The 16,725-nt window shown below is 41.0% G+C and overlaps 1 protein-coding gene across 1 annotated transcript; it reads right to left on the bottom strand.

Annotated features, from left to right (window-relative positions):
- Nucleotides 1-1,126: 1,126 nt before the first annotated feature.
- Nucleotides 1,127-14,317, bottom strand: POLR2D (RNA polymerase II subunit D). The gene is made up of 4 exons (XM_052660470.1): nt 14,202-14,317; nt 12,275-12,455; nt 6,214-6,309; nt 1,127-3,269 (listed from the first exon to the last, which is right to left on the bottom strand). The coding sequence occupies exons 1-4, from the start codon at nt 14,272-14,274 to the stop codon at nt 3,191-3,193; spliced, it is 429 nt and encodes a 142-aa protein (XP_052516430.1). The 5' UTR covers nt 14,275-14,317; the 3' UTR covers nt 1,127-3,190.
- Between the last annotated feature and the right edge of the window lie 2,408 nt (nt 14,318-16,725).

Below are 16,725 nucleotides of genomic sequence, written 5' to 3'. Positions count from 1 at the left end.
TTCAAGTATATTCTTTCTCTCCCTGCACTCCTCACTGTCCTGAAAACAGGGGCAGTGTATTTACAAAACAGGGACGATGTATTTTCTCAACACTTAATACTTAAGCACTCCCTCGTCATTTGTCAAAGTCGCTGTCATGTCCTACTCTCTGTGACCCCATGGACTGTAGCCACCAGGTTCCTCTGTCCATGGAATTCTCCAGGCAAGAGTACTTGCGTGGAGTGCTGTTCCCTTCTCCAGGGAATCTTCCCAACCCAGGGACTGAACCCAGGTCTCCCGCATTGCAAGTGGATTCAACATCTGAGCTACCAGGGAAGCCCATCAAGCATGCCCTTAGCGTCATGCAAAAGGAGTGAGACACACAAACTGCCTTCACCCTGCTGTCCCCACTCAAACATTCCGCCTCCTAGTCCCAAACTGTCCTCCAGCTGATGCTGAAGGGAGACAGGAGACACAAACAGATACATCACTGACTGTTCAGGGCCTGCACTCTGTTTAGGCCCATTTTTTTCACCCAGGGATAGTTTCATCCAACAACTTGAGGGCAGTAGCCCCATGTGTTTCTTCGGTATTTCTCAGTGTTTAGATATTTAATAACGATTGATTTTATATACTAAATTGTACCAGCACTGGGACTGACCTTTGGCCCAGAACTTTCCCCAGGAGAAATCTGAACTAAGTGCCAGGGAATTCTTGTTGGTGTTCTTATAAGTGCAATAGGCAAACTTACAGAGTGTATTTTAAAAATGCATGCTTGAATTTTTAATGAAGTCATGCTGCTTTAAAATGCTTCCTGGAAAAACATAATAAAGCAAGTATGACAAACGTGTTAAATGTACGTGATGGACATACAGGTGTGATCAATGCACTAGTCTTTTAGCTCTTCTGGGCTTAGATTTAATAAAAAGTTGAAATAATGTCACACAACCGACATACCCTGTGTTTCAATGGTTCAGGTATTTCTTTAGTTCACCCTTTTCTTGCTAAATGGTATTCCACTCCGTGGCTGTATCAGATCTTGCTGATTGACCCACATGCTGGTGGACATTCAGTCTGTTTCCTGTTTGGGGCTATTATGAATAACGCTGTAATTATTCATACACAAGTCTTTGTGTGGGCTTCAACGTGTGGGTTTGAGAGAAAAGCATAAAAGTCATTTTTATTTTATACACATAGTCATTTCATGCAGCTTGTGCTTAGGCCGCACTCAGTAAGCTGTTTTTCGAGACTCAAGTTTAGTACATTTTTATAAAACCAAAATGACTAGAACTTTTCAGAAAAGCTTTTCGGGTTCACTTAGCTGTCCGTGAGGTGAGGCGTTGACAACATGACATCTTTATTTCAACGTGTCTGAATTCTGCTTTTGCAAACAGTACAAGTCTAGCGATGTTTCAGACGATCCAAGAGCTTGTGAGGCCTGTTGCTCCCTGGACAGCGAGCTGCGGTCCAGGACTGTAAAGAACCAGCCCAGCAGAAGGCGCAGACCAGGCTGTGCACCTGTAACACAGCACGAGGCTGCTTTCACCCATGATCCCGATATGAGTTATTGTTTTTACATCTGCTTCTAGTTGCCTTACTGCCTGCCATTCATTAGTGCCAGGGGCTTTACATGGTGTAAAATTCTCCAGTGGGAACACCATGGCGACGGTGGCAGGGCCCTGCTCCTGCCCCACAGCACACACGCCTAGATTCCAGCTGGTATCTAGGTCTGTTTTCTGTTCCATTGCTTGGTGCCAACCATGTAATTGCCTCTTTTATGAACTAAGTCCACAGGCTTCAAAAAGTAGTCAGTTTGCGTTGTTCTCACAGTCTGATACCAGTGCCAGTGGGTAGGCTACCAAATCCTTGCACCAATTTCTATGAAGCAAGCTAAGAACAGCTAACAGGTACTGGGGTATAGTGTATGTCAGATACCAACAGGCTCTAAATTACTAATAATTTTCTCATTCACCTTTCAGTATCTATCATTATCCACATTTTACAATTGAGAACGCTGATGAGTCTCAAAGAAGTGAAGTTGCCCAAGGATGAAGAGTACTTTCTCAAATATTCCTTTAACTGAGGTATAACTGACATTTCCTTCAAATAATGGTGACTTAGAAACCACGTCATTTCAGAAATTGAAAATAATTTATAAAAATAAGAAAATTGGATTTTTGCCTTGGAAGCTGACATAAAATGGCCTTGACTTTCTAAAGCCAACTTTGTTCTTTCCCCATCCTTATCCTTGGATCATGAATTCAGGTGGAGTCAACAAGTACTTCAAAGAAAAATCCCCGAACTGTGAAGAAAACAGGCGTATTTCCCCTCTGAAAATTGAAAGCCACAATATTTAGCTATTTTCCATGCAACTAGTCTCAGATCGAGTGATATCACTCCAGGGGCTCAGCAAGTGGCAGGCTCCCTCCTTGCAAATCCCCACAGAACACCTGCTGCTGAGCAGGCAGCCAGACGTCTGGACCTGACACCCCACGTGAGGATACTGCAAAGTACTCCCTGCTTCACATCCAGCCTAGGAGGGAAAAGTCTGAATTTGGGAGTGATGAAGTAAGTGCTTTAAGAACACATATGCCACATGCTTATCCATCGCAGGCTGTGTGCTCCACAACACCCAGTGGTTACCCTCAGGATAACAGAGGAGCTGCTTTTCTCAGAAACCACTTTCCTGTCTCCTGGGCTAAGCACAATGATGCCAAGGCTCTACGTCTTCTCTCTAAGAATTTCAAACAGTGACACAGGTCTGCTTTAATTCCTCCTTTTGCATTTAGGTAAGACTGTTTCCCATACTAGTTTTACATGTCCTAGAAGAGCTTAAAAAACTATGAACACATTGATATTAAAACATGAAATGTTAGGAATCAAAATAACCCAAGGGCCAAAGACCATGCTGTGAGGCAGTCACCAGTATCGCTTGTATGGCATCACCCCACCTCGTCCTTCCCAGAGGCAAGCTCAGGCAGCCACGGGCAGCTACTGCAAGGCCTCTCCAAGCTTGTACAGGTCATCACTGGCCAACAGGCAAGCTTGAAATAGCAACCTAAACCAAGACGAAGCACTGGGTTGTTCTATCCAAAGGAAGGCCAAGTGTCTTCTGCAACAGAATTTCAGTGTGAGTCAGCCCCAGACTCTGAGCCAGGGGTGCTGTGCTGGGGATGTGACATGGTTCCCCAGCAGCAGTGATATCTGGTGATTAATACTGAAAGCTGCGCTTGGTCTGGATGTCATCAAGAATCTGCTGTAGCTCCTCATCTTCAAACCGCCCCTCCAGGCTACAAGAAGAAAACCAAGAGTGAGTGTCCCAGCAACTGACAGTACTCCCACCCTCTTCTTTTGTAGGTGCGGATCTTGGAGCACTGCTGGCTCACCCCTCCGCTCACCCCTAAACACTGGCACCTTTACGTTTCAACTCAATTTCCTTCCTTTCCTTTGAAAACATTATCAAGTATTTGAAATACATAAAAGGTATAGAAGAATGATCCCTAGTTGACTCATTAATAAATACTGACAGACACAAATCCATGGTTCTGTGTGTGCTCCGCTACTCCAAAACCTTCTCTTCCTTCCCTAGGAGTAACAATCATCCTAAATTTGGCATTCATTACCCCTACATATATTTTTATACTTACTATTGTATACATAAATGTAGCTTTAAGCAATCCATAGCACTGTTTTTAAACTATAAGAAACAGCACTGTATGTATCCTTCTGTAATTTTTGCACTCAACGTTCATCCTGGCATATGTTGACATCATCTCATTGTTCTAGTTCACTTATTTTTTTCACTGCTTTATAATAAACATTGCATGGCTGCACAAAGATTTATTTATCCAGTCTTGCAGACTGAAGACTGTTGGCAAGTTTCCACTAATAATGCAGCAATATACACTGGAACACGTCTCCTTTTAAACTATGTTTGAACTGCTTTTAGGAAACATACCCAGGAATGAATTTGGGGGTCATGGGGTGTATTTAACTTTACTAGATGTAGCCAAATTATTCTCCAAAGTGACTGTATAAATCTGTACTCCTATCATCAGTGGACCAGAGTTTCAGCTGTTTCACATTTTTGCCAACAACTGGTATACTATAAAAACATTGGTCTTACTACAAAAGCACTCATTCTCCTGGGCTGGCCAAAAAGTTCGGTTTTTTCCTTAAGATGGCTCTATTAGCACTTAGTTGTCTTTAATTTCATTCAAAACAATTTTGTTAGACTATATTGTGACAGCTTGCATGTCACATCAGCATGCATTAAGAAAAAATACTTATCACAATTGGTGAATTTTTGTGTAGCCATTTCAATACAGAAGACAGAAGAAAAAAAGCAACATTTTTGGCCTATTATGCTTTATTTCAAGAAAGGTAAAAACACACCTGAAGTGCAAAAAAAGATTTGTGCAGTGTATGGAGAAGGTGCTGTGACTGACTGAAAATGTCAAAAGTGGTTTGTGAACTTTTGTGCTGGAGATTTCTTGCTGGATGATATCCCACAGTCAGACAGAACAGCTGAAGTTGACAGCAATGAAATCAACACAATATTGAGAAAACAATCAATGCTATACCACACAGGAGATAGACAGCCAACGTACTCAAAATATCTGAATCAAGCATTGAAAATCATTTGCACCAGCCTTGATGTCTGGGTTCTACATAAGTTGTGCAAAAAAACCCAAACCAAACCCTTCTTGACCATATTTCCTGTGCAATTCTCTACATGAGTATAACTAAAACATTTTGTTTTAAAAACAAAGTTTGAAAGGCAATGAAAGTGAATACTGTACAATAATGCAGAATGGAAGAGATCCTGGGGCAAGCAAAATGAATCACCACCAACACGCCAAAGGCCAGTCTTCATCCGAAGGTGATGTTGTGTACATGGTGGCATTGGAAGGGAGTTCTTTATTATGAGCTCTTTCTGGAAAAGATCCCAATTAGATCAACTGAAAGCAGCACTTGACAAAAACTGTCAGGAATTAGTCAACAGAAAATGCATAATCTTCTACCAGGATACTGCAAGACCAAATGTTTCTTGGACAACCAGGAAAAAACTGTTATAGCTTGGCTGGGAAGTTTTGATTCATCCACCATATTCATGGGAGCCTCTTGATGAAGGTGAAAGAGGAGAGTGAAAAAGCTGGCTTAAAACTCAACATTCAAAAAAACAAACATCATGGCATCTGGTCCCATCACTTCATGGCAAATAGATGGGGAAACAATGGAAACAGTGAGAGACTTTATTTTCTTGGGCTCCAAAATTACTGCAGATGGTGACTGCAGCCATGAAATTAAAAGACGCTTACTCCTTGGAAGGAAACCCATAACAAACTAGAGTATTAAAAAGAAGAGACATTATTTTGTTGACAAAGGTCCACATAGTCAAAGCTATGGTTTTTCCAATAGTCATGTATGAATGTGAGAGTTGGACCATAAGGAAGACTGAGTGCCAAAGAACTGATGCTTTTGAACTGTGGAGTTGGAGAAGACTCTTGAGAGTCCCATGGACTGTAAGGAGATCCAACCAGTCAATCCTAAAGAAAATCAATCCTGAAAAATCATTGGAAGGACTGATGCTGAAGTTCCAGTACTTTGGCCACCTGATGCGAACAGCTGACTCATTAGAAGAGACCCTGATGCTGAGAAAGATTGAAGGCAGGAGGAGAAAGGGACGAGAGAGGATAAGATGGTTGGATGGTATCACCGACTCAACAGACATGAGTTTGAGCAAGCTCCAGGAGATGGTGAAGGACAAGGAAGCCTGGCTTGCTGCGTCCTTCCATGGGGTTGCAAAAAGTCCAACACGAGTAAGTGACTGAACAACAAATTTACCAGACACTGAACTTTCAGATTTCCATTTATTTCAGTCTGTACAAAATTCTATTAATGGAAAAAATTTCAATTTTTTCCTCTTCAATAGAAGACAGTAAAAGGAACCTGGAACAGTTCTCTGATCAAAAAGATAAAAAGTTTGGGGAAGATGGAATTATGAAATTGCTTGAAAAATGGCAGAAGGTAGTGGAACAAAATGGTGAATACGTTTTTCAATAAAGTTCTTGATGAAAATGAAAAATGTGTTTTTACTTTTAAAACCAAACGAATTTTTTGGCCAACCCAATATGTTGGTGATATCCAGAAATCACCCAGCTTTTAAACAGAGTAATTCTACTTGTAGGAATTTATTCAACACACACAGAACTTTTCACCACCAGTACTAACCTTGGGATCAGAGCCTTGGATTCCTCAGCAGTCTCTGGACAAAGGTTGGCTAAACAGGCCAACTCAAACTTATGAAGCTTCTTCTGGAGCAGCAAGCTGATCACAGGGGAGAAATATCAAAATGTAGCTAGCAAGGAGGAGAAAAATGTAAAGCATCTGCAATCTTTCCATTAAGATTAGGTCTGCTGCAAAATCCCACTTTCAAATCAATTCATGTTCCAGTGTCTCTTCCTGGAAAGCAGGAAGCTATGAATCAGGCAAAGACAATAAAAGTAATCTGAGCACACCTAAGTAGAGGATTCTTGTGATAAAAACTTACGAAAAAAATGCTCTCTACCTGGAGGACCATACCATCTTTCCCCCAAGAATTTACTTTGTTGCTTTCTGCTCTTCCTACCATTGTTCTTTGCTTCGTTATTAATTTTATGTCTTAACACACGACCTTAGATTTCCCTGATCTATTAGGCGTTTTGACTTGGAGGAAATTCTTTTTTAAAAAAAGTTTTACTTTATTTTTGGCCACACTGAATGGATTGCAGAATCTTAGTTCCTTGACCAGGATCGAACCCAAGCCCTCTGCAGTGAAAGTGCAGAGTCCTAACCACTGGACCACCAGGGAATGCCTCAATTCTCTTTTACATGTATCTAAGAAATAAATAGAGGCATATCTTACTTTGTACAAATCTGTGTATAAGCTGCATCTTATTTTAAATGTACCTCTAGTTCAAACTGTAAAAAAGAACATCATTAATACAAATCATATCCTGGATTCTCATACATCTACTATATTTTCTAAAAAGATAATATCATTTTAGTAGAATATTTTATCAAGTCAATGACATCAACTATACATGAAATTTTCTAAATGTTAAAAAATATTTATTTATCTATCTATTTTTCCCGCGATGGGTCTTTGTTGCTGCACGCGTGCTTTCTCTAGTGGAGCGAGTGAGGGCTGCGCTCCGCTTGTGTGCCCCGGCTCTCGCTGCATCGGCTCCTCGCGGTGGAGCACGGGCTCCAGAGCGCACTCAGTAGCTGTGCCGCATGCAATCAGGGCCCCTCGGGCATGTGGGCTCCTCCCCAACCAGGGGTCAAACCAGTGTCCCCTGCACTGACAGGGAGATTCTTAATCACTGGACCACCAGGGAGATCACACTGCTTACAACAGAGGTTGTCCATGGTAAATGAGGTTTCAGAAAGGACCTGTTTTTAGAAATCTTATTTCTGGCTGTGCTGTGCGGCATGCGGCTTCTTAGTTCCCTGACCAGGGATCCAACCTGCATCCTCAGCAGTGAAAAAACAGGGTTTTAACTACTGGACTGCCTGTGAAACCCTTGATTATCTGATCAGACAAAAACATTTACTGTCCTTATCACTTGATTACAAGTCTACTAGTTATTATACAAAATTGAGAAAATAAAGACAGAAAAATGTCACCCATATTACTATCTAAACGAAACCAATATTACCATCTTCGTATACCATTCCAAACATCTTTCTATGTTTTAGAAATAAACTCACTCATTCTATCGTTTAACTTTTGGTCACCTAATAAAGCTATTTTCATTTTATAAAGAAAAACTTACACAGGTTCATAATGTAGTAAATATATGTATATGAAGGGGTTTGTTTGTAAAATGAACACATGCTCATTTATAACAAACACCCTCTCAAAAAAACCCACTCAACATGGGAAAATAACCTGAAATTCTACCCAGAAATAACCAGTGCTGACATATTCATGGAGATCCTCTTCCCCTTCTCTACATAATTAAAAAAAAGAAAACATAACAAATGTTATTCTGTAACCAGCCTTTTTTCACTCAACAATACAGTCACTGTCTTCCACATTTTACACACGTACCTTTTCCTTCGACTTGGCATTCAACAGATTGTGTCTTAATTTATATAGCAAACGTCCTGCTCTTGAACACTTCCGTTGCTTCCAATTATTCATCATTTTGAATAATGCATTCTGAACATCATTGTAAATGCATACTTCTTTATGTATCTGATTACTGTGTGTTTTAAAGATAAATTTCTGGAAGCAGAATTATTCAGTCAAAAGAGAGGACTGTCTGGAAGGCTTCTGAGAGACAGTGCCCTGAAAGAGTTTTACCATTATACACTTCCACCAGCAGTAAAAGATGGCGCCTGTTTCCCTTACTTCTTACACTAGGTTTCCCGTTCTTTGTTTGTTTGGCTTAAAACAACTTATTATTTCAATTCGGGAGGCCAGAAGTCTGAAATTAAGATGCTGTCAGGGTCATGCTCTTCCTGAAGTCTCTAGGAGAGAAGCTGTTTCCTGCAGTTTCTTAGCTTCTGGTGCCACTGACAATCCTCAGTGCTCCTTGGCTTGTAAATATGACAACCTTTCTCTGCTTGCATTGTCATATGGTATTTTCCCTGTCATACTCTTCTTATAAGAGTAACAGTCATACTGGATTAGAATCCACTTTAACTGAATATGACCTCATCTTGACTTGTCTGCAAAGATTCTATCTCCACAGAAAGACACATTCACAGGTACTGGGGATTTAGTGCTTCAACATCGTTTGAGGGGGCACGTTTCAACCTATAACATGGTCCAAAGGGGAGAGGTTTGGTCTCAGATGGTTCCAAGAGAAGTAGTCACTGGGGAGGCTTCACAAAGATAGTCAAAGACCCAGGCGTATTGAGGAATGGGTAAAGAATGAAGAGGGCTTCCCAGGTGGCTCAAGTGGCAAAGAGTCTGCCTGCCAGTGCAGGAGACGTGGGGTGGTTTCCCATTCTTTTTAAATCTGCTTGGCCATTTTAGCATTTCTTAGATTTCCTTGAAGATGAACATTACTTCATATGAATTAGTCATCTGAAGTTGTGATATCAATCTCGTCATTAAGACTAAGTTCATTTTCATAAACTGGGTATCATCTCTTACGTTTTAGAGCTCTTAACATTAAGGATTATCAATCCTTTCCCACTTTACTCGTACTTACATTTTAAGTATAGCAGTTTATTTGATGTAAGGAAGTTTAAAGATATTTATTGCAAATTCATTTACTTATTCAACTAAAAACTAGTTAGTGCCTTTAATGAAATTGACAGTGATGAATACGATCAAGTCCTTGCTCTTGTAAAGCTTACAGCCAACTAGAGTTTATCAACCTTCCCCACATATAAAGTCCTACTAACCACAGCCAAAATTGTACATTCACTCATGTTAACACATAGTACTTTCATGCATCATAGTTTACATTTACATTCTTAATTTCTAAAGAAACCAGTTTGGAATAAGGTGTACAGAGTTAAAACTCTGTTTTAAAATATTTTCCCACTAACTTAGCATGCCATCTTTGTCATATACTGGAATCATATAAAATATAATCAATTTGGATTTGAATCTGTTCCTTAATTTCCTATTCTGTCCCAAGATCTATCCTCACACCAAAGTGTCACTATTTTAATTACTGTCATTTTTCAATGTTTTTTTAACATCCTATAGGGCAAATTCCCTTTTATTTTTCTTTTTAAAATTTTTTCCTGACAATTCTTACAAACTTGAGATCTTTTGGGGGTTATTCATTTATTTATTATTATTTATTTTTCACTGCTGAGGATATATTTTTCTTAGCACCATTTTAGATAGACTGTCCTACTCACTGGTAGGATCCAAATAATCAGTGTCTTGCCTCAGCCACTATGATCTATTACCATCTCATCTTAGTTGAATTATATGGCACATTAAACTTTATTATGAGCGTATTTGAGAGAGAGAGAGAGAGTGAGTGTGTGTGTGTGTGTGTGTGTCTGTGTGTCTGTGTGTAGGCTTCTCAGGTTGCTCAGTGATGAAAGAATCTTTGCCTGCCAATCTTGGGAAGATCCTCTAGAGTAGCAAACGGCAACCCACTCCAGTATTCTCACCTGGAAAATTCTAGGGACAGAGGAGCCTGGAGGGCATATATACATCAATTCCCTTGAGGATTTAGAATGGCACTAGATGTATACATTAATTTGAAGAGAAATGACATTTTTATAGTATTAAGACCTTTCATTTGTGAATGTTTAAGTCCACCTTCATTTATTCAAGTCATTTTTTGGGTCAACAATTAGCAGTTTTGTATGGAACATTTTCCCCATGAATACACTCACACTTTTCACAACAGTCTATCCTTCACATAGTTTTATCACTTCATTTTCTGTGCATTTAACTTTGTTGTTTGGCTGTACTGAGCAGCTTATGGGATCTTAGTTCCCCAACCAGAGACTGAACTGAGCTGCTGCAGTGGAAGGACTGAGCCCTAACCAATGGACCGCCGGGACCTCCCTCTGCATGTTTAACTTCTGTGAACATCCTTCAATTTCATTTCCTATCATAATTTTTAATGACAATATAGGAGTCCATCAAACGGATTTACCACAATTTATTTAATTACTACTGAATATTTAGGTTGTTTTTCACCCTTGACTACTATAATTCTCTGAAGAGTCTGCACATATACATCTTTTCGTTCATCTGCTTTTCCTTAGGACAGTTACTTCTCAAACATTTCCACAGGAGTGGAGCAAACAAGCACCCTGAGACAACCTGGGGGCATAATGACTTTCTGCAACTGCAAGGATTGAAGTCTCATGATTTAATTCAAGAACTCATATACACTTTTTGTTTTACTTCACAGTATACTGGTATCTGCTTGCTTTAATGTAGAAATGTATTAAACCACATACTATCAAAACCACATAGTATCAAAACTGATACTTCAAGAAAGAGATGCTACCCAGTTTATAAAAATGGACTTATCCAGCAGCTTGATTTGTATCAAACTTCAAGTGACTGTTTAATTCATACAAATAAAGTTCATCCCCAAGGAAATCAAAGAAACGTTAAAATAGCTCATTTTCTCTGGGGCCTCCTGTACGCTCCAGCACCTCACTGTTCTCAGAGCATATCCAACTCAATTTGAGAAGCAATGCCTTAAGGAGAATAAAGGCTAAAAACCAGTCACTGTTTGAATGGCAAAGATCCAAAAGAATAATCCAAATTTGTGTTTGTTTGTCTATTTATTGGCCATGCCATTAAGCATGTGGGATCTTGGTTCCCTGACCAGGGATGAAACCTGGGTCCCCGGCATCGAAAGGCAAGTTCTTAACCACTGGACCTCCAGGGTAGTCCCTCTTGCTACGTTAATGAATAAATTATATATTAATTATATAAAACATTATATAACTAAGTTATTGTATATTATATACAGATATCTTAATAATATATAATCTAATAAATTATACACAATACATAAAATTATATTATATAATATATAATATATATTATTATATAATTAATTATATAATAATATATTCCACCAGGATAATTCCCTGGTGGTCCAGTGGTTAATACTCCACACTTTACACTTCCACTGTAGGGAGCGTGGGTTCGATCCCAGCTTCGGGAACTAGATTTCACATGCAAAAGGGCAACTAAAGGGATCTGCCACAACTACTGAGCCCTGTACTCAACTGAGCCCTGTACTCTACTGAGCCCTGTACCCTACTGAGCCCTATACTCTACTGAGCCCTATACCCTGGGGCCTGCAAGTCACAATGAGAGAGAAGCCTGCACGCTGCAGTGAAGAGCTGATGTGCAGGCACTAAGACCTGACACAGACAGATAAATAAATAGATATTTTAAAAAAAAACCAAAATGCAGCAAGATCTCTAGGACATATCAGGTGAATGATAAATAAGTCCACTCTATTTAAAACATAACAGGGCTGTGTGTTTGTGACGTGTGTGTATATGAATTCATGGAATAAGCTCTGGAGGGCTAGCAACAAACTTTTGACAGTAGTCACTCTGCAGGGAGGTTTAAGTGGGATTTTGGGTACAGAAAAAGTAGGCAAGGAGGATTTCGGCCTAACAAGCTACTTTAAAGTTTGCCAAAGACATCATTTTCCTCACATGAATCGCACAAACGACGCCCATGAGGCAGCAGGGGTGGGGTGGGTGAGTGGGGATGGTGGTGCTGACAGCCTTCCACATGCAGATGCCCAACAGTCTGGATTAGTGAGAACTTTCTTTCAGCACTCACCTACGGACACTGGCGATGGTCTCTCTGTTTTTGAAACGACTGAAACGGGCAGTGTAATTTAAAGTTTTCATGAAGACCTCGGAAAGTTCCTGCTCATCCTCTGCGCTCTCATTCTGCTGCTTTCGATGCTCAAGAAGCATGTGAACTTCCGAATTCAGAAGCGTCTCAGCTGTTTCAAACTCTATTTGCGAGAAGCATAAATGTCAGCTGAAAATATTTCTTCCCAAGTCAGCTTCTAAATGTTCATTTGCCTTACTATCAGCAAACTTCTGACCCTGCAGAAATCCAGAGGCTTCACATCCTACAACTGTACAGTGTTCACACAAACAAAACACCTTAAATAAAAAGAACCGAGACAAAACCTAAGTACCAAAAACGGGTTTATCATGAAATTCAGAAAACCACCTACCTCTCAGTTATCACACCTTAAAAAAGAAAACAAACATACGTGTCCATTATGCCTACACCGTCTGTGATGCTGTCCTCGGAAATATTTCACCCTGAGTCTATGAAATACTGAAAGCAATCTCTATACACATTAATAAACAGAATTATGGTACAACCATTAAGTGGGCTTCCCTGGTGGCTTAGTGGTAAAGAATCCACCTGCCAATGCAGGAGAGGCCTGATCCCTTGGTGGGGAAGATCCCCTGGAGAAGATGGCAACCCACTCCTGTATTCTTGCCTGGGAAATTCCAGGGTCAGAGGAGCCTGGTGGGCTACAGTCCAAAGGGTTGCAAAACAGTTGACACAACAACTTCGCGACTGAACACCGTCACCTCCCATCAAGTACTATCTAGTCCTTTAAAAGAATAGAACAGTTCTACAAAATTTATGATTTCTATAGCATAATCCTATTTTTGCAAAGAATAAAGGGTATAAGTATATATTTATAAATAAGCATGGTTTGGAAGGATAAACACTATTTATAGTTGTTTGGGTGAAAAGGTGTGGACTTTAATGTTTTACTCTGCATATATTAGTGGCAATTTTTTTAAAAAGGCAGGTACTGTTCAAGTTTTCCCCACTTTGTTGTTGCTGTTCACTAACTTCGTGTTTTTTAGTACCTGTAAGAAGTCTTAAGCTACTTATTTTGCGTTTTTAAATTACACATTAAGTCCATCACACAGCACAGAATCCCTGATAGCATCCCTGATAGCAAACCGTCCTTTACTCGCTGCCATCTGACAAAGATTCTCTTCTCTCATAACCAAGCTCTGGCCAGGCTCCTGTGCGCCCTTTTCTCGATTAGGACTCAAGGTTGTTCCACAAAGACTTGAAGAAAACACTAACACGATTTCTAACAGCTCAAGGCTGCATCCCTGGGATGACTCTAGCTCCTTTACAGTGGCTGCTTATGAAAACTGAAGGCTGTCAAAATAATTTGTTTGTTCCTGACAACATCTGAAGATAGGGCCCTTGTCTCACAGCCCAGAGCGCAGGGTGTTGGGAGAGAAGGAGCCTAACCCCATAACCACCAGTTAACAAATCCAAATGAGCTTCAAACGGACCAACCCCCGCTTCTCGTAATTTTTCACTTCCCTGACTCTTTATGAGGCCCTGCTCACCCCTCTCCCTATTCCTTCATTCCCCCTTTAAAACGCCCAGTCACCTTCGCACAAATCCAACTCTAGATGATTCCACGCTTCACGCTTTTCCCTACTGCGATAGTATATTAATGATTAAAACGTGCCATTACCCCTTTAGTGTTGGCTTTATCTTTGACACAACCGTCCAGCACTTCCCAGTTTATGGACTAAAACAACTTAAACACGAACAAGAGGCCACCCGGGGCGACGTGGAGTTGGGGGCCGACGGCTCCACGGCTGCCGGTGTGGATTCCAGCTGGCCAGTTCCCGCGGAACCGTGCCCAGACGGCCCGCACCCTCCTCCTCCGCGCCCTTCGCCACGCCTGTCCAGGCCGCACCTTTGGGAAAGATGAGTTGTGATGCGTCCTCCTCTACATCTCCAGAGCGCGGATCGTTCCCGCCCGCCGCCATCCTCTCGCCGAGAACCAGTACCCACGCTGTCGGAAGCGGAAGCTCTTTCCGGTCGCCGCCACGGAAGGGGCGTGTTCTTGGGGACGGGGCGGGGCCCCACTGAAGGTGGGCGGGCCGCGATGGGTAGGCGAAACAACCGCCGGGTGGGCGGGGCCAAGGGACCTAGCTGCCTCGGGCGCAAGCGGGGAGGGGCCAGAGCGGTGGGGTCTTGCAGGTCTCTGGAAGTGCCGCGGCGGGGTGGCGTATCCTGCGGCCGCGGCAGGAGAAAACCGTCACTTTCTTCAACAGTAGGTCCTTCGCCGCGAGTCGTGGGGACTGCTCAGTTGGCATTTCTGAGCCTCAGCTGTCTCACCTGTGAAGTGTGGATGAGGATACCGCTTTCCAGGGCGCAGGGGAAGGATTAGATGGGATGCAGGAACGCGCAGACCGACCCAAGGATCTCTAGTTGATGGGAAGCTGGGTAGGTGACTGAAAACATTCAGTGTGATTCCTCCAATGCCTCAAAGCATTTAAAATGTTTGATTTGTAGTGGACTTTTTCCAATACTTCTGAACATGGAATAGTGGATAGTGATATTGAGAAGCCTGTTGGAACATTTGGGTGATACTTAGAGTAAGTAAGCAAATGAAAAATGATTCTGTTTCCAACTTGAGAGAAAACAGATGGTTGTACAATGCAGGAAATAACCATAGTGCACTGCTTGGCTCAGGAATGAACCATCTGTAAGTATATAAACTGTTCACAAAAAATGAAGATATTACCAGACAAGGGTATGCATCTGTATTCCTTTAATTTATAATTCCTTTAAATTATAATTTATAAAAGTTAATTTGCCTTGTGTATGTGTTTCCAAAAGAAATGTATCAGGTGAATTAATGGTAGGTCATATAGTGCTGGCAGAGCTTATTACTGCTTCAAAGTGCTTTCCTACACAGTTCATTAGAGCTGCAGGCCAATGCCCAGAGGAGTCTGGGAACATGCCCCAGCTGGGTATGGGATAGTCTTTGAGCTCAGTGTAGGCCCCCTTCTCCCATCTATCCATCCAACAGGCTTTTGCAGAGCACCTACCTACTACTTAACTGGACCTTAACATTTGCTGGCCCCAGTATTAGCCACATACCTAACACACAGCAGGAAGAGAAGGCAACAGAAGAGAGAACAGCAAATAATCCACACTGATGTTTCACAGGCTGTTTTGCCCACACTTTCCTTCAGGAAACCATTATAAACACGTAAGTGCAAGGCCCTGAATTTAAAAAGATGAATCAGTCCTAGAGCCGTACCCAAGAGGAGCTCACTAGGAGTAGCTGATGGAAGGTCTGGACTTAACTTCCATTGTAAAAGACAGCAACAGAAGATATAGAGAAAGAGATCATTAAGTTCCTCAAGAGCTACTATGGTTCTTTGTACTGTATTGGCTCAGAGTCAAATTCTTCAACCAGCCCAGTGAGTGCCTTTCAAAGGCAGATATTCAAGCCAAGGTCACAGACTAGATTTATCTGGAAGCAGATTTAGAGCAGACTTGGAGCACCTCCTCCATCCTTACAAGAACTCTGATTTCTGACCACATGGTTAACATTTCTCACAACAGAAAGGTTAAAATGGCAAATTTTATGTTATATTTGAGTCCATGGGGTCAGAGAGTCAGATGTGACTAACACTTCTATATTTTACTACCACAAAAAAACAACAAAAAAGACATGGATTTCCATGCCGTTTAACTACAGGTGGCATTATAAATATGAAATACTACTCTAGAACCGTAATTTCTCTTGAAGGAACAAAATTCCTCTCACTCCGGAGTTATTATCCCAGTCTGTTTAATCAGTTGTAAGCTATTTCCAAAATCATCATCTAATCCTGATAATGTACACCTGTGGCCAAGTATCAGGGATTTGGATCTGGGTATCTTTAAAAAAAAAAAAAAATACATCCATGCAAATAATTTCAGCCAAAGACTAACAATATCAGTATATGAATGTAAAGTTTGAAGTTATCCCTTGCTATTTTCTCCAAACACATCTTACGCTTTCTGGGCCATCCAAAACTAAGAAATATTTTCCTTTAGGTCAGACCACACAATGTCCCAGGGTCACTGCTGAGTTAGTTAACCTCATGAATTATCTTAAATTTGAGCATTTCCCCACGACCCCCTTTCAGGTTGTAGCTTTCTGGGAAAGGTCAGCTTCATTGGGAAGTCTAAGAACTATGAATCTTAGTTCAGAAAATTTGGCTCTTAAAAAGCCAGTGGTACTGCTAGCAACCACAAAAAAATTTAAAAATGAAAGGTTATTGGAGATCAACACCATACAAAAACATGCAGGCTGAATAAATATGATCTGGTTGGCTATCTCTAAATAATGACTATTCAAAAATAACTATTACTACTATCTACTATTCCAAAAAAAAAAAAAAAAAGACGAGACAACGAACAATTTTTACCCATTATGA

This window comes from Budorcas taxicolor, chromosome 2, assembly GCF_023091745.1.
Source record: "Budorcas taxicolor isolate Tak-1 chromosome 2, Takin1.1, whole genome shotgun sequence".
NCBI lineage: Eukaryota > Metazoa > Chordata > Mammalia > Artiodactyla > Bovidae > Budorcas > Budorcas taxicolor.
Note: the sequence above shows the minus strand (reverse complement) of the source record. Positions and strands in the feature narration are given on the sequence as shown.

Coding starts and splice junctions, on each gene's coding strand:
- POLR2D (XM_052660470.1), bottom strand. CDS start 14,274: ATGGCGGCGGGCGGGAACGATCCGCGCTCTGGAGATGTAGAGGAGGAC. Junction 12,456..14,201: donor ACAACTCATCTTTCCCAAAG/GTGCGGCCTGGA, acceptor TCTCGCAAATAG/AGTTTGAAACAGCTGAGACG. Junction 6,310..12,274: donor ACCATCGCCAGTGTCCGTAG/GTGAGTGCTGAA, acceptor CCCTGTGATCAG/CTTGCTGCTCCAGAAGAAGC.